Source organism: Plodia interpunctella, chromosome Z (genome assembly GCF_027563975.2).
Source record: "Plodia interpunctella isolate USDA-ARS_2022_Savannah chromosome Z, ilPloInte3.2, whole genome shotgun sequence".
In the NCBI taxonomy this organism is placed as follows: domain Eukaryota; kingdom Metazoa; phylum Arthropoda; class Insecta; order Lepidoptera; family Pyralidae; genus Plodia; species Plodia interpunctella.
This window is the reverse complement of record NC_071324.2, coordinates 11482546-11501011: the sequence shown is the minus strand read 5'-3', so window position 1 is coordinate 11501011 and position 18466 is coordinate 11482546. Positions and strand designations below refer to the sequence as shown.

The window sequence follows — 18466 nt, the reverse complement described above, 5'->3', positions numbered from 1 at the left end:
TTACTATCTCAGAGGTGTGTAAACTACGGGCGAGGCTGTGGTTATAATATCCAAACGTTAGCGTAGGAATACTGAGCATAAAAAGATTAGGAGCGGGGCGGGGAAATCTGTTTCACTAATAGTCCGCGACGCACCCGCCCCGCCCCGCCCTTCGCTCTGCCGCCATCACAAACCTCATGCCCGCGCCGTATAATTTGTATGTAGGAAGCACAGTGTATGCATTGTTGTTTTATTGGTCGTTTCATTAAACATACGAGAAATGGCATGTTACTTTAAAATAAACATTCTTTCCAAAATTAAGAAACAATACCGAAATTCCCATGAGCGTGGCAAAACGATTAAAATCAACGACCAGCGAAGATTGTTTTAGTTTTCACCGATTACTAAAGGTATCTAAAACACACTAAAAAGAGGACGGGGTGGATTGTGAAGTCTCCTTTTTCACCCCTTAATTCCCCTCCAAGAATTGTCATTATCGCTACTTAATCACGGCTCATGCAATTTTTTATAATTCTGGAATTTACAGTGTAGGATCAATAGTTAGGAAGACCTATCACCATGCCCCCACCCCCTCCCCCCTTACCGCAGACACCCCTCAGATTCAGGGACAATCTATAAACAAAAAAGAAATAGGATCAAGCGATCCTACCCACTACACAATAAAGATGATTTTGTAATCTACCAATGTGGTCTTGTTTCGACTACAATGTAGCAAGTTATTTTTCAAGATTAAGACAGATCAATGAAAAAACAATGTTTGGTATTTATCAGATGATTAAACATGTATTTATTTGCATATCACCAGATTCATATCCGGTAGACATCATATACTATTAGGGAGTATAAAATAATATTTCGCACAATGCAAAGGACAGTATACCAATAAAATCTATAAAGTTTTCTTCACAGTGTCACTTTTACACCAAACACCAAAAATTTTCTTTCTTTGATCTAATAAAAAATATCCAAAAACATAATTTCACAGAATTGTGAGACTTTGTTCAACTAGCCATTGTGCACAAAGGTGGACAAATTTTGACATAGTTTTGTAAGTATAAGTGGAATAATAAATTAGTTTCATGCAGACCTATGATCCATACATATTTGGGAATAAATTGTTGCTAACAATTCTCAGATATATACAGATCAATGTCCAATAACTCAAAGTAATTTTACTAAACGTATTATTTACCACAAAAAAGTAGGTACCGTTGTGATGACATCGAAGGAAAATTCTATAACGAGTATTTAGCATGTGCCAGTGTTATGTATGTAATGTATGATCATGATTATGATTAGCGTCACGACATATATTTTCAGATAATTCTCAAAATACGGTCTTGTAATAAATTTTTATTAAAAAAAAAATAGACTTCTAGTAATACGATTCAAGTTATGGATAATTTGATGAAGAATAACATTATGAATAAAATAATTCCGGACCTCACAGGCACTTGGTATCAAAATGTACACTCTTCATGTTATTTAAACGAGTTATATACCTAAAATCATCACTTTATTAATCGTGTTCACGTGTACAGTCATGCATAGAATAAAAATACTATATACAGTCACTATTACTAGTGGTTGAATGACTGCTATATTTTTTCTTGTATGAATGGGTGTGCGAGGCAGTGGTTGACTGAGGCCCTCTTCGAGGGGTCCAGCATGAGCATTCTCTCGAGCAAGTCTTTGAGTTGGGTTATCTTCTTGGCCTCGGGCGCCGGCAGGCGGTGGTGCGGAGGCGCCAGCTCCGACTGGAGGTCCCGTGTCGGTTTTATACTAGACATTATCACTATCTTCTCCTGTAGAACAAAAAATATGGGTTTGAAAAGTCTTTATATATATTTGCTACATTTAAAATCCGTCATAAGACTTTCATTATAGGAAATGGAGATAAAATCTAGACATAAAAATATTATTGTATAATCTATTATGCCAAAGTGAAGCTGGGACGGTCAGCTAGTAGTAAATATGAGCAATACTCTGATTTTATCGTATTCAATCTATACTGTTATTATAAAGTGAGTTTGTATGTTTGAGGCGGGTAATCTCCGAAACTACCGAACTTATTTAGAAAGATACATTATCCAAGATTGCTATAGGCATCTCAAAATTCCCACGGGAGCGAATCCCCGGGCAACATGTAGTCGATAAATAAATCTTTAAAAGTGGATTAATCCCAATATGAATTAGTAGTGACATCGGGAGCGAGAACTGTGACTTTCGTGTTTCAGACGAAGTTCTTGTAAAAAAAAATAATAGTTTATCATTCTACAACTCACCCGTTCAGTTATCTTATCTAACTCCTGATACAAAAAATTGCAGTTCGCATCAAAATGCTGATCTTTGAACAGTCCTTTCTTGATTATCTTATTTGGTATCTTCCCTTTCAGGTCCATGAAGTATTTGAGCATTTCGTTGTTCGATTTCCCAATGAACATAATTCTGCCGGTGGACAGTTCGTATATAGTGCATGCTGTGGACCACATGTCGATACCATAGTCGTAGGGCACGCCTAGGATGATTTCTGGTGCGCGATAGAACCGCGATACTAGGTAGGGCGTGAAATCGTTGTCGGTCACGTGAGTCGCCGCACCAAAGTCACACAGCTTCAACATCAATTTGCTCTCGTTCACAAGGATGTTGTCCGGCTTGATATCTGAAAACATTAGTTTTTATTTTCAAATTTAAAATTTGGAATACATATACTACAAGATCCGAAGGCTGTGTGTTGTTTTTAAAAAATGAACACGTTCAATATTGTAATGAGCCGTGGAAGTTGAAAAACTTCTCCCGTGAGTAGATATCCAGGGGTAGCAGCTAGTAAAAAATGTTCCGAAATTCGAAAAATTCAATTGCATACGTTCTCTACAGAACGTTAAAAAAAATAAGTTACCAGCGTGCAATATGCCAGTTTTCTTCAACAGTTTGAGGGCCAATAACATCTGCTGCGTATAACTCCTCACTGCCTTGATGTGGATGCCGCTGTTCTTGCCGTATTTCTTGAGCACCTCGCGCAGGTTCATGGACAACGGCTCCATGACCATGCAGAGGTGCCGCTTGTGGAAGAAGTGCCGGTACAGCCGCAGACAGTGGAACTTGTCCTCGGGGTCCGCGTCGTTCAGCCGCTTAAGTATTTCCAACTCACGGAGACCAGTCTTGTGCCTGGTGGAAATATGTGTTTATCATGTGATGTGTGGCTTCCGAGGGAATGCGGTTAAAGAATTGATTCTAAGTACGGACCATGTGGTCCCAAATTTTAAGAGAAATTGTTCTGTATGTTATGCTTTCAATAATTTGATTAAATTTACAATATAATTGACGGGCGACTTGCGGGGCGACGGGAGGCAGAGGTAGAAGTAGTCATTCAAAACGAAACGGGCTCTAGTCGAGGCAATAACTATGTCACTAAAAATACCAAAAAAGATTAAGTGGTCTTACGTTAAATATTTCCTAATAAACATATCTGTATTATCTATGACCAGGAATGTACACAATATTCGTCTTAGTAAATTTTGGTAAACATATTGTACTTCCATTTTTGAAATGCTACATGCTTGGATGATATTTCTGAATTGTCAGTATCTTGGGTAAATTCGCGGTATTTAATTCGTTTTGTTTCGTAGCGATAAATAATAATAAAGAAATTTTATAATAATAAAGTAAATAATTTTATAATATTTATATATTTATATATATATATATATATATATATATATATATATATATATATATATATATATATATATATATATATATATATATATATATATATATATATATATATATATATATTTATTTATTTATTACAATCAGCACTCGGATCACAATCATAACCTGTTTTGATATACCTTTTGACTATGTACATTATGTGGCATGATAGGGACCAACACTGTTCAAATGAGTTTCTTTCGGCATTTCTTCTCAGCAGTGGTCGTTCCGAAATGCCAGTAGTTAGTAGTTGTAGCTTGTGAGAAATAATTATAAATATAAAGATTGACGAGAAAAAGTGCCTGTGAAGGTCTAATTTCTGAATAAATGATTTGAATTTGAATTTGAATAAAAGTATCTACATTGGGACTAACATAATACAGATGTTTGGCGAGAGTTTAATTTCAGACATCATATTAAACATATTTTTATATGTAAACGCGAAACCGTGTTACTACAGCGGTCGACATGTTGTTGACATGAAAAAAAAATATGTAAACTCACATGATCTCGTTGTTCCGTATAATCTTGACGGCCACGTCGTTGTTGCCCCGCGCTTGGTCCCGCGCACGCACCACGTTCGAGAACACGCCGTGTCCCGTGTACCCGTACACACTGTACCTGTTGTCTAGCACCTCGCCTATCCGAACTCTGTATGGACATTATATTTTGTTAACAACTAAAATAAGTTTAAATGGATTTGTGTTACGTCGGCGTAAGACGTAAAGAGATGAATTAATTCAGCCGAACTGGCACGGTCTCGATAACTCAGGTGGTCAAGAGCACCAAGTTCCGGATAGACAGGGGAGCGGGTCCAATTCCCGCTCGATTCCAGAATTTTTCATCTTATTATTGTAAATCAAGGTTTTTGTACAAAAATGTCATTTTCGCCACAAGCAAATTGTCGTCAATGAGATCTTATGGCATTTAACACCACTGGGCCGATTTTGATGGAAACATGGTAAAATCAGCTGGAGCTCTCGGCAACAGCTAGTTATAAATACATAAACACGTACCGGTAGTACCCCTCAGCGTCATCCCAGTTATCGGTTAGCGATGGATTTTCTAAAGCGTTTTTACTTCGCGGTTTACCGGCCGTCGCAGTCTGTAACAATGAATAATATAAAGAATCTAATACAATATATATACATAGCATATACATAGCAGTTTGACCCTCGTATGCGGGAACACCAAACAACTGTAATAATGGACGACCTTGGTGGCGCAGTGGTAAGTGCATGCCTCTGAACCGAGAGATCCCAGGTTCGATCCTGGTCGGGTCATGATGGAAAATGATCTTTTTCTGATTGGCCCGGGTCTTGGATGTTTATCTATATATGTATTTGTTATAAAATATAGTATCGTTGAGTTAGTATCCCATAACACAAGTCTCGAACTTACTATGGGGCTAGCTCAATCTGTGTGATTTGTCCTATTATATTTATTTATTTTATTGTTTAGTTAATACATATCCATGGTGGGACCTTTGCAAAACTCACGTCAACGTCAAAGTTGTCTTGGTCCGCAAACATGTCCCATTCGCCCTGGGTCTTCCCGGACATCAACTTCAGTTTGGACTTCTTGTCCTCCGAGTTGATGTCAGAGTCATCCGGTTTGAGTAAGTCTGAAGAAGTTGCCGTCGACTTTTTGGTGTCCTCTTTATCCCTATTGCCAAAAAGCCTCTGAAACAATACGAGAATTAGAAATAATATATTAAATTTTATTTACCTACAACAATAAAAAACAATAAATGCTAACAGTACAATATAAACTTATTACAGCTGGGTGTTCATCTTACATATACACCATATTGAGTAGTCACAGATTCTAGTCTAATGAGGGTGTATGTCCACCTCAAACACACGAGTGGCGGATCGTACTTCCTTTTGAGTATTATACATAGTTCTTTATAAGATGCCTATGAAAATGATATAAAAATTAAGAATAAAATACATTTCTAATTACAAAACATATTAAACCACTAACGACACTATCGACCGCAAAAGGGCTATTATTGGCATCCAACATCTCGTTCAGAACAACCGAGTCATCTTCATTGATTTTCCGCTCACCATATAGTCTCTGAAATGTTTTCGTTTAGACAATCTTATTTGATAATAATATTTTAGGAACGCAAATTTTTGTCTTCATCATATCGAGTGTCTTGTTGCTAACACTGGTGTCAGATTTTTTAACGATAACCGGTGTGAGTTTTTAACGATAACGAATTTCGAGTCATGGGTTTGGTAAGAGCTTTATATTAACGTTATTTTTTAACAAAATTTACCCAGGTTTGTGGGAGTTACGGTTCGGCTCCATTGCATCGACGTAGCGCGTTACCGCTCCGTTTTCCATAGGGTTTTAACATTTCCGTCGTCGTTCATTTAATCTCCAGATAACATATGCGTTTTTCGTCGGCAACGTGTTGTTAAAACAACGAATTACGGCGGAGCTAAAGCAGGGATTCTTTTTCAACAACACGTTTTTCAATTAACCTGCCTTTTAACCGCCATTTTGTGCCCAAAAAAGTAATCGAGTAAATGTTGCAAATCAAAGACAGTGGATCTATAAATTAACGTTTAAGCAGGGAAAAGAAATATTGTTAAAAGACGTATTTTGTATTTAATAGCTGTACCCTTAAAATCAAAGCGCAAACTTTAGATAGTGAACTTTTAATCATCATCCGTCTACTTTTATCCCACTAGTCCCACTGAGTTGTCCCAATAATGGGACAACCGAGACGATTTCCTCACAGTAGCAAATAAATAAATAAAAGTAGTTCCATCGGACATAGGTACGTCGAGTGTCATTTAAAGTGAGCTTTTCATACCCTAATAATATATGTTCATATACATTTCATATACTAACGGCCAAATCCCTGGCATAAGGGGTATCCTTCTCTACTCCACTTCGTATTAGGCCTTCGAGTTCTCTCTCACTTCGCCTTATATTACCGTAAAGTCTCTGAAACATAATTATATGTTTTCATTATAAGTATCGTTAAGAATATCGTGTGCTTATAACATTGTTTTGCAAATTATGTGATGATGTTATATAACTTTGATAAATGCCGTAGCTAGCGTGCCTGGTTTGCCCAGACAACAGGCTTTTATACCTCATAACATCACAACTTGGAACATTAAAGAAAAAGTAGTCAGTAATTTGACTTCATATATCGAGATGGATTATTGGATTAGGTATTTTTGGGCTGGATCAATTACACACACCAGTATTTAAGGCACTGTATGTCGGATGACAGGATACCACACTGTCACACAGGGCTCCGACACTCTATGGCTGTGAAACAACCGTAAAAACGCTCAGATGAGAGAGAGACTGAAGCCACAGCTCAATTGCTCCGCCGACCTCAGTTGTTTTCACATTCGTCGACGGATCAACGGAGAAAATTGAATAGTTTCGACGTCGACGCACGTCATTGTCAAAACCTATAGAGAACAATTGGGCGGCAACGCGTTATGTCGACACAACGGAGCAATGGAGCCGGGCGCTATTGTGTGCTATCATCACACTCAAACAAGTTTGACCAACCTTCAGGTCGTCCATGTAATCCTCGTTCTTGTTAGGAGCTGTTAATAATGAATTCAGATTCTTTTCACTGTGTTTTATATCAGTGTACACCTTCTGAAATTTTTTTTGCGGTCAATCACCTTCTTATAAAGATCTATCGACACTTATTAAACACCTATTTAACGGCTTGCAATGGTAAAGTATCTGATAGCCATGTAACATATCGAACAGTGTTAAAATATTGTATTTCTAAGTGTTGAATTGGGCTAACTGGCAAAAACCTTCAGGCAGATTTATCTTGCAAATAGTTTATCAGATAAATTACAATGTGATATTTTATTAGGAACAGGTGAAACAGACAATAAATATAAAAATGCACACCACGATCTTTTTTACTATAATTTTTATATCACGAAGCAGGCAAGCAGTTATGCGGCAAGTGGTCACCGCAACGCCAGGGTGTCACACGCGCGTTTCGTATTTTGTGGTTAGTATTTTACATCGACCGCCCGCACCTAAACTCGAGACACACACATAATAGGCGTTTCTCAGAGCGATTCGACCGCTGTGGCTGCGCTGTCATTATAGTTGTTCAAAGACAACAGATTAGTTTTACTATCTGACTTTAAAATAATTAATCTGTATGGTGGTAATGTCAATTTTATGATTCCTTCCATAAGAAAATTGACAGATCGTAATGACAGCGCGGCCGGAGCGGTCAAAACGCTGTGAGTACCATAATGAAATTGGACTAAAATGAACAAACTCACTGTAATTAGGGTAATGTTTTTACAAGTTTTTAATTAACTTGCAATGTAAGTATGTATGTTCGGGTGGAATCTTGTAACTCAAATTTGAAGAGGCTATCTTCAACCGATTGAGCTGTAATTTTATGCAAACGTGTAGGTCGATGACAATGCATTAGTTTGTTAAGCGCATGACCTAAAGGTGCACCAGGAACGGCCCCCGACGATCTCCTCAACGGTTTACTACACGGCCATGATTTTTTATCATGATAATGCATAGCTTGAATCTAAAATGTATATTTGAAAAAAAAATGTGTCTCACAATAAATGCATATAGATACTATTCTACGGTAAAACTTTCAGTTTTAATCGTCAAAAGTTCTTTAGCTTTCGCAAATAATGGGGAACACACATGACATGTCCAATATAACAAATACTAACAGACAATTTTCGATAGAGTTCGTTCGGAGGGACATCGGGCCCAACCATCTTGTCACTTTTCTTTTCTTTCTTTGTAAATAGGTTAAATTTCTGTGAAAAAAAAACTTATCATTTATCAAAATATTCGGTGTATTACCCGTGAGAAAAAGAGCAGGCATAAAACCGTATCAACTCAATTTCCCATGTTTCACGCCTAGCACATTATTTAGACACTTCACGTAAAAAACAAATTAGCAAATAAATAAGTTCTACCTATCTATTCAAGTAAAACTAATGTAACAAACTACATGACATAAATATTTTTCATAAATATCAATCACAAATGATTTATTATTATTATTATTTACTATTATTATTAATGCGTCTACATGCTAGGTAATAAAATAGTTTCAACGCACGAAGCTGACATTTTCGCGGCAAAGTAAACAATCTCAATTCTCAATCGAAACTAGTTACGAACAAGAATGTTAAAGTCTTCAATCGCACATGGTTACGAAATATAGTTTCCACGGCGGCTGAAGGGGACGGCACGGCCGGCAATTCACTGACAATCCATTGATATAACGAAAAAGCACGGCACCATCGCTCCGTTGCGACTCCGTTGTTTTCTATCCGTCACGAATGTCAACGATGGACCGTACGTAAGCAATCGGGCCGGACTCTGATAATAGTTATCAATTTGTATGTATGGATATGATGATGAATATTAATGTTAACATATTCATGTATAATATTGGTGAGATTCATGTACTCATACAATCCTTTGAACTTATGTTCCGCAATTAAATTAATTAATTTCAATAATTTGATTATAAATAACAAAATATTCTACTGAGATCGAATAACACTTGTTTACAAGAGTGAATTTCACGAGCGTTTGAACGAGGCGTGTAGAGTTTCATTAGTGACAGAATATTTTTTAAATAAAGAATCTTTTTTTAAAAATTAAACATTTATAAAATTAACATTGTACCAGTACTTTACTTATTTATAAAATAGGATAATTAAATTGATTTCTGTGCATCATGGCACAATTTAATAAACACTAATGACAGCCCGCGGCGGCGGAGTTCAAAACGCTCGTGAAATTCAACTACAACCTTCTTTTGTGAACGTAATATTCATAGACAAAGAAAACTATCATGATGGAAAATGATCTTTTTCGGATTGACCCAGGTCTTGGATGTTTATCTATCTATATCATATGTATTTGTTATAAAATATAGTATCGTTGAGTTGGTATCCCATAACACAAGTTTCGAACTTACTTTGGGGCTAGCTCAATCTGTGTGATTTGTCCTAATATATTTATTAATATTTTGCCCTTAGAGTGCTTGGTTTTACAACGCCTATGGGAAATTGTATCCAAATTATCTCATTGGATTACGTTAGCTCGTTGTTTATAGTTTTCCTTGTCTTTGGTCAAATTAATTTACACATTTAAGTGCGACTAACGTATACACTGGTGGTCGTGCCTCCCATTGGAATCGCGCACGTCGGCGACTTTAGATGCGATCGAACCTTTCTGTTTTCACAGACGACATTCTGAAAAAGTTTTATAGAAACGGCGGATTTTCTTCCCAGTTTTGTCGGGACTGGTTTCACAAACTTATTTAAATTAATTAAAAAATAAAATCCTATATTATATACGTTGTTCATAAAAAATCCAATATTAAGCCTGGTGCTATGCCGAAGCGCTGATCTTCAGCTAATAGTGCTGACTTAGTCGAGTCTTGTATTTGTTATGTTACGTATTTATGTCCGTGTTAAATATTATATTGTAACGTTGTTTGGACGCGGAGTTATGATAGAAATAAACATAGTGTTTATATAATATATAAATAAACATAGTGTTTATATAATATATAAATAAACATAGTGTATATATTATACGTGGTTATTGTAACCCAGCATTCAAGTCGCATAATTTGCGACTGCGATTTGTTCTCAAAATATGGATATACCGTTTGAGGGAACCCAGCTGAACAATAAGTTCAAGCATGAGCATAAATGTATTTTTTTTTAAACTAAGACTATACATAGCGACCAGTACCGTATAATTAATTTGTGTTTTATCGATATTTTTAATATTAATAATACCCTACTCATCTCATTTCAAGTGAAATGTAAATTTCTTATGAGAATAAAGTTCTTTAAACCTAAAAGCACGGTAAATTATTTTACCTTTTCCGGCTCAGGAGTTTTATCCTTTTCAATTTTTGGTGGAGTGGTGGAGCCTGTCTCCTTTTGTGTGTCATCTGTATTAGAGTTACCGCCGAGCCTCTGAAAAAAAAATGCCATTCAATTTTTTTTCACATTTAGAATCCAAGCTGCTGTGGTCGCGGACAACATGAGTTATTACAGATCATATTAATAATAATAATTTCTATATTTTTCTTGAAAATTACTAAAGTCCTGAATCACCCTAAACACCCAAAGGTTAACCACCAACCACAAGGTTAAGACATGGAAAAAGAGATCCACATAGACAGGTTCAATCATCACTCAGAGTTATCACTCGTACCTTGGCCACACCAGAGTACCTCTGGCGCTAAGGTACGTGAACCCAATTAAAGTAGGAGAAGGGTGGACAAAGATGAAGAATACTTTTTATATTTTTCTCTTTATACTAATTTAATCCAGACCATTCAGGCGCGGCGACATAAATCCAAACTTTCACAGTTATAATAACAGTTACCCACAGCATTTGTAACCGAGCTGTACAATAGTTTGCAACATAAGATATTCCGAATTACAATACTAATGTCAAAATCGTAATAACGTCCATAAACAAAACTAGTCTAAAAATAAAAATTATTTTTGGACTAATCCTATTAACTCCACCTTCACAAGTTGTTCGCGCTGCTTTCGCCGCCTTTCGATGATCTGCTCCTCTGTTTCCTCTTCGTCATCCGTGTTTATGTCTATGTTCAGCTCGGAGTCACTGGAACTGGCCACTAGATGAGGCACGTCGTTTATTGAGTCCTGAAACGACACGATCGCGTTATAATCAAAAAGAATTGAATATTTAATACAGGAGGAAACATGGAAAATTAAATAGTAATAAAAATCCCTTGCCAATCGACTACAAAGACACAAACTGGCCCGTTGGAGTTGCTTATATCCTTTCATCAGATAGAAAACAGCTGAACATTTTACAAACAGCTAACAACATCCTCGATTAAATACTCTTTCAAATAAAATAAAAATTTCTTTAGATAGATAAAAATCAGTTCAGTCACAAAAAAGTTACCAAGCTCTTATTAGAATAAAAAATAGGTATCAAACCTTCCGTCCGTCTCTATCTCTAGATCGATCCCTGCGCCTGTCACGGCTTCTGTCCCGGCTCCGGTCCCGGCTTCGATCCCTGCTCCGTTCCCGGCTACGGTCGCGGGAGCGCCGGTCGCGCCGGTCACGCCGACCCAAAGACCGCTCGCGCGTCCGCCGCCGCGATCGTGACTCCCTCTCCTTCCTCCGCACCTCCGATGACCTCCGATCTCTATCTTTCCCTCTCTCCCGTTCCCTGTCCTTTTCCTTTTTCCTTTCTCTTTCCCTCTCTCTGTCGCGCTCGGCGTCCAGCTGCTTCCTTCTTTCCCGTTCCTTTTCTCTATACTCCCGTTCCAATTCTATTTTCTTTTCCTTTTCTTTCCTACTTTCCCTATTAATAATATCCCGCAAATCTTCTTCATGCCTCTTTTTGTGTCTCTCGTCATGTCTATCCTTATCAGAGTGCCTACTCTTTCTATGTTCATGTTCTCTCTCACGGTCCTTCCTAGTCTTTCCTTTCTTCTGAAGAGGAGATTTATCGTCATTCACACATATTACTTCGTCTGCCTCCTCTTCAGGAGTTTCATCTTCACTTTTGTCAGAAAAATAAGCAACGAGACGAGCTTGTAGTAACTCTTTTTGTTTCATCAACTCTTCTAAATTTAAGTCATCTTCTATTATGGTCAGTTCTGGACTCGCACAGTCTTCCTGGTATCCAGTTTCTGAATTAGACGATATGACTTCTAAACTATCATCTCTTGTATCGTACTTCTTGGTATAATTACTTCTGCCATTGCTGTGAGCGCGGGACGTTGGTCGTGACGTGTCCCCATTTTTGGCCTTTTGCCGAGTAGAGTCCACTGAGTCTATTAAAGGCGATTCCAATGATTCTTGTCTCATTTGAGGCTTGCATTGCCGCGATTTCTTTATCAAATCCTCGACATCCGACAACGAAGTCTCACTTTCTGGCTTTGGGCTTTTATATTTCTCTTTCTTCGACTTCTTTTTCTTCTTGTAACTTTTGTCTTCTTCATCACCTGTCTCCCTCTTGCGTTTCTTGTGCTTTTTACTCTTCTTTTTTTTCCTATCATCATCCTTGTCGTCTTCACCGTTTGCAGTATTTTCTACTTCCTTTTTACTGAAAAATAAAGATGTCAATTTGATCTTTACTTACATATACTATCCTTGTCTTCTTTTCTTTGCGATTCACAACATTAACTCTGGAAGAGTATGAAGAAATAAAATAATTTATCTCATCACAAATATGTATTTCAAACATTTGAATATACACTTTTTAGGCCACCTTGTTTGTAGTCCTGGTTTTATATGAACAGCTACATTGATATTGGGACGTGGGGAATATTTGATTTTCATTTTGTATGTATTAAGTGTGTTTGTGGATGTTTGGTTCGTGTCTATTTAACAGATGACAAGTATGTCAATCTAAAAGTCAAGAATAAAAAGACTACACCTCATAGTATGTATGTACATAGAATAAAAAATTGATAAATTTATGCTCTATGCAAAATCGAAGAACAACGACGTGGGTGGAGGCACTTACGTAAGGGCATCTACACAAGGTTCTTGTTATCTTTGATGTTACCACAATATATGTTCTGTAAGATTCTGGGAAATTGTATATACTTGTTTCAAAACAATAAATATTTTTCTCTGATTCAAGATATGAGAAATGTATGATAAAAACTTAAGTAAAATGTAATGATTCTTATAATATTATTAAAGATCTAATAATATTATCATATTATCATATTTATATATTTATTATAATTACATAACTAATTATTATTATTATGTAATTTTCATCTACTCACTACTCATACTACTCACTATATCAGTATACTATTGTACACTCATATAGTGAGTAGTATGAGAAAGAGGTTATCATTTATCTCAAAACAAATGTCACGCGGATGAAGTTGCTAAAATCAAGTAGTAAAGGAAAATAAGTACTTACTCTTTTCCCATCTTCAGTGTGTATGAAGAAACCCCCTAGCAAACCTGTGAAAAAAAATCATTGTAATAAATATTTTGTTTTCAATGTTTTTATGATCACATACCTATTGGTGGATAAATTTGTTGGGGTTCATTTGTGAAAAATGATCTCATATGTTAAATTGTTATATCCAAACCAAATATAACAACTGCAGGCCTATTATCGACTTTTTACTTGTCATTAGATTTCTTTTTGTTTTTTCTCTTCATTTGTTTTTAAGTACCTAGTTTGTAGAAAGATTTTAGATAAAGGTTACTCTACTTTTGTTAAATTTTCATTAAATATGATTAAGTTATTGTAGTTAGCAGCCCCATTATATAATAATTATCATCAGTTAAAGTTTAGTACAAATCATCAATCAAAGTAATGTAGTAAGCCCTTTGGTCGAGTGTGTGTCCGGTCCCCGACCCACACACTCGACCGACTGTTCGGGATGTGCCTTAGCAACTTAGTAATGTATGACATGCATGTATGCATTTTTCAAGTAACTTCTATTTTAGTAAATATAATTTTAAAAATAACATAGGTATCCAAGTATTTAATTCTAGTTTTATATACCCAATAATTAGGAGCAGGGCTGGCTGGAATAATCAGCAGCTCAGACTCTGCACGCAGAAAGGGTCCAGACAAGAGGCCTAACTGCGGAAAATTGTCCTCGAGGGAAGTAAGTAAGTATCCAATAATTATGACTGTATATAGACTGTATAATTATGTATTCTACTAATATTTTTCCTATTAAAATTCTAACATATTGTAAGGTTATTGTCTATTGCTTGATAACATGTAAATCCTATAAAACAGTTTCATGAAAACAACTATACATAAATCATATTGGTATACAATATCATGTGGCACAAATAGGATTCACACCTGGGACCTTTTAGTTCACAGGAGGCTGTCTTGTCAGTTTTGTCAGCACCACCGCTTCAAGTGTGTATATATATATATTATGGTTAAACCACAAAATGCTGCCACACCAAGTTTTAGGCTAGACCTAGACACAGATTTATGATTTCGGCTAGAGCTACATATAACAATAATAATGTATGTGTAACAACAATGTGCACTAAGAAATAATGTATAACATTATTATGACAATAGTTTGATGTGTGAGGTAACCCTTATGTTAATCAATTACTTTTCAAGACCATTTAAATTTGAAAATGCTGTGATTAATGCAGTAAGCAGAGATGAGTAGAGTAATAGGTAAAGAGTGGTGTAGCAGGTACTCAAACTCAGCTTTGGTTGTAGAATAGGTACTGTCAATGAAAACAACACCAATGTACACAAAAGGTACCTTATACCTTTAACCTACTAGTATAGCTTTAACCTATTTACATGAAATTCTCACATTAGATCACAAGTTACAATGTAATCAAAGAAGCTGAGTACTAATAATAATGTGTGAAAGTCTGTTCTTCTTTCGTGTCAAAACGAACACTGTTTGAGATGACTTTTGGTGGAGATATTGTAGTTTGAGAGCTGGATTGACAGGCTACTTTTTGCCGCAGAAGCTACGGGCGACAGATTGTAAATATAAGACCATACAGGAAGGGGTTGGTGTTTACTTGGCAAAAACTAACTTATTGCCAAACCTCATTGCCGACAATCTATTTGCTCGAATTTTGTAATAGCTGTAGGTATTATACTTGCATAATCAGAATATAATATACTTACGCTAATTTACTTTCAACAATACCGTAATAAGCGTATTTTAGTAGAAAACACTACAAAAACATAAAACGTGAGCACACTTCATTGTAAGTTACTACGATACTATGAAGTTTCCGGTTGGCCGAAATAAGTATTTTTGAAAATATTTGCGAGGAATGAGAAAATAAAAAATACGCGACATTTACCACAAAATTACGAGGTTTCTGCAATACTGATATGATAGGTACAATTATATTCTATCTCAACAACCACACAGCCATGCAATACACAGTTTCACAGACAGATCAAGAGTATATTTAAGTAGGTAGGTAGGTACCTACAATATTTAGTACGAATGAAGACAGATCACAGACACAAGAAGAAAGAATGAAGGCGCTTCTGTCGAAATATGACAAGAAAACAGACCAAGCAAGAAAATGTCAAGAAATGACAGTTTGGTTTCCACCATAGAGCATTGCATCATCGAAATTCAAAAGCGACATACACGCGCCCCCGCGCGTGGGATGTCGCTGCACAGAGTACCGCATACGTTCGGTTTCCGATTCAGGATTCCATCGCACGCCATACGTCAACGGCTTTGCCAGAACGTGGAATAAGTCCTTGCGTGGATCACAGTTCGCCGCCTAATAATACCAACATGAAACAAAAAAAGCAGGCTGTGACAAACAAAAGTGATAGTCCAGTTCCTAGGCAGTGGTGATAAAATGTCACAAGTAATCAAAAGATTTCATCAAAGCAAAGCAAGCAGATTATTTTTCAAAGCGATTTACTGATTATAAATATACTTTAATTTTATTGGGCCTTTCCTAATGTAAATCTGGATTTAAAAAAGGTGTAAGTAAATAACTACCTACTTAACGTTGTGCCGTGAAATGTTTCGAACTGAATATCGAATATCGCATCGAGAATAGTTTTACAATGTTGCACTCTTTCTTGCATTAAAAAAATTATCATATAGGTATACTGAAATTGTGCTTTAATGTTTAGGTTGGAAACAGTGGCTTGGAAATACTGAAAACATGTCCGACGTCAGACAGTTTTGTTGTGACGACGAGACGGGCGAAGTCATGACTTACCACGTCAATGGCGAAACAGGGGAACCAATTGTGGAGAATATTCGAACCATGCAACCACGAATAAGATCATCTCGCGTAAGAGCTCGACTCTCACGCATCAGCCGCCCGCTCAAACCTGCGCGTTTCCCAAAGTTTTATATGGCCAAAACCAAGAAATTTCAGCATTTGAAAGCAAACATACTGGCTGGTTCAAATACATTTAGTCATAGATTACTCTTAATTCCAACAGTGGTATTCTTTCCTGCTTTAGCGAGTGTTTTGCTTATGATACTGGAGATATATCTTCATGTGCATTGCCACAAAAAAAACAAAAAGCTAACAGATTCAACAATGTATTACCGTAGCCCATTCCATGTTGTTACCAGAACATTTTGTGGAGTTTGTCGTGACTGCGATGCTGCTTCTAAAGTAGGACAACTGCAAGATCAAAGACGCAACCGTTATGACTATTTCCGTTCTATAGCTATTTAGTTAGCAGTTCTGGGTATTCAATAATAGGTCTGATTAAGTCTTGTGTCAGAGGTCAAAAATTTCCCATTATATTGTGATTCATGAAACATTTTTTGCAGCTTTCTTTAAATTGAGAGCTTCACAAAAGTGTTTATTGTTTAAGAAACTAGAACAGAAAATGTAAAACAATAATTATTTAGTGCTCTTGAGGGTTCTTCAAAAGTTGGAAAATCACTGTTCATATTATTATAATGAGTTGAAAATCCATGAGGTTCTCAGCAAATATAATGATTTTGCAAGCCAATAAATTGCATAATTTAATAGGCTTTATAGCATTGAATGTAGCTAGTTCTAACCAGTTTAAATACACAGGACTTCCTCTATATTGTAGTCATCCCTATTTTGTAGACAATTTGAAATAGGGAGGTGTTATGAATGTGCCTTCATCTCTTAATGTGATCCAGTTTAAGATCTAAACTGATCTGCATCAAGTTCATACCATTTAATTTTAATAGTAATTCAATTAATTTTGGAATATGAATTGCTTTGCATTTAAATCATTTCATAAATTTTAATGATAGGCCTGCTGGCTTGATAGATGATTCATATTTCGTCACACAACCTCGGCTTCATCTGTATTTTTATATATAGGTAGATATAAAAATAGGTACAGATAGATAGCATTATAGGCATGTGTGATTTATATTAAGGAATGAAATCTCAAAGTGTTTGAATCAAGAAAAAAAAATTAGTAAATAATTTTGAAACCACATTAGACTTAGAAATGGTAAAGGTGTGTTAAGACTTTAAGCTCTTATGATTAATTGGTGCTATTTTTAATAAAAAAAATATGTAGTAATAAATTTTAGAAGTCCAAGAGTTGTGGTGCATTTAATGTTGTCAGTATTTTGTATATTTTTGTTGTCATGGATGCTCTCTCCAAAAAATTAATTTGAGTCCTGTGCTCTAAAGCACCACAACTCTTGTTGAGAGAGCTCATTTCATAAATTGTTAGCAAAAAATAAAATATAATCTGCCAAGTTGCTGGTTAGATGAAGGATTATGTAGATTTGGATCAGAATAAATTATAGGCTCTAAGTTTGTCGCAGGATCGCATTTTAATGAAAAGCTCTAATATTTCACAAATGCTCTCTTAACAAACCTAAAGAAATAGTTATATTTTTTGTTATTTGAAGTATTGGTGATGGCGATTGACGACATCGATGGTCGAGGGTAAATATAGTATTGTTAAAGGGTATTAAGTTTTAAATAGATTCATGGATGATAACAGTAATAAAGATTGCCATTTGATCATTGTAATGTTATGTGCGCATTTATTATTACGAATAAATTTTTCTTAATTAAATATATTTTTTATTGGAACAGCACCACGATTTCTCGGCGAAAGCGGGACAGATTTACTACAAATGGCAACTACAACTGTACATACGGTACGACTGGTCTTTAACTCGGCGGTTTAGCAGTGACAGCGGAGCAGATTTTTGCATTTATGTGTGGACAGCTTTTTTCCCGCGGCTTCGCCCGCGTAAATTTTT

At 36.1% G+C, this 18466-nt stretch overlaps 2 protein-coding genes across 11 annotated transcripts; one reads left to right on the top strand and one right to left on the bottom strand.

The window, feature by feature from the left end:
• Positions 1-756: 756 nt before the first annotated feature.
• Positions 757-15786, bottom strand: Prp4k (Pre-mRNA processing factor 4 kinase). Of its 10 annotated transcripts, none has more exons than XM_053768314.2 (16): positions 15705-15786; positions 13672-13715; positions 11718-12834; positions 11274-11414; positions 10614-10712; positions 9885-9974; positions 8430-8519; positions 7264-7356; positions 6583-6678; positions 5701-5796; positions 5214-5396; positions 4731-4819; positions 4219-4365; positions 2900-3168; positions 2286-2662; positions 757-1805 (listed from the first exon to the last, which is right to left on the bottom strand). In XM_053768314.2, the coding sequence occupies exons 2-16, from the start codon at positions 13680-13682 to the stop codon at positions 1599-1601; spliced, it is 3105 nt and encodes a 1034-aa protein (XP_053624289.1). In that variant the 5' UTR covers positions 13683-13715; positions 15705-15786; the 3' UTR covers positions 757-1598. The 10 variants fall into 10 exon arrangements, with proteins under 10 accessions (XP_053624289.1, XP_053624287.1, XP_053624288.1 ...); XM_053768312.2 differs by having other exon boundaries at positions 15570-15705; XM_053768313.2 differs by lacking the exon at positions 15705-15786 and adding an exon at positions 15388-15535.
• Positions 15787-15885: 99 nt separating this feature from the next.
• LOC128683085 (uncharacterized protein) lies at positions 15886-18276 on the top strand. The gene is made up of 2 exons (XM_053768325.2): positions 15886-16216; positions 16372-18276. The coding sequence occupies exon 2, from the start codon at positions 16404-16406 to the stop codon at positions 16929-16931; it is 528 nt and encodes a 175-aa protein (XP_053624300.1). The 5' UTR covers positions 15886-16216; positions 16372-16403; the 3' UTR covers positions 16932-18276.
• Positions 18277-18466: the final 190 nt, after the last annotated feature.

What these genes read in the sequence shown, in the direction of transcription:
- Prp4k (XM_053768314.2), bottom strand. An exon ending in ATACGGAACAACGAGATCAT is followed by an intron (nt 3,169 to 4,218) that starts GTGAGTTTACAT and finishes TATTTCCACCAG; the next exon opens with GCACAAGACTGGTCTCCGTG. An exon ending in TAGATAAGATAACTGAACGG is followed by an intron (nt 1,806 to 2,285) that starts GTGAGTTGTAGA and finishes TTTGTTCTACAG; the next exon opens with GAGAAGATAGTGATAATGTC.
- LOC128683085 (XM_053768325.2), top strand. Translation starts at nt 16,404, where the DNA reads ATGTCCGACGTCAGACAGTTTTGTTGTGACGACGAGACGGGCGAAGTC.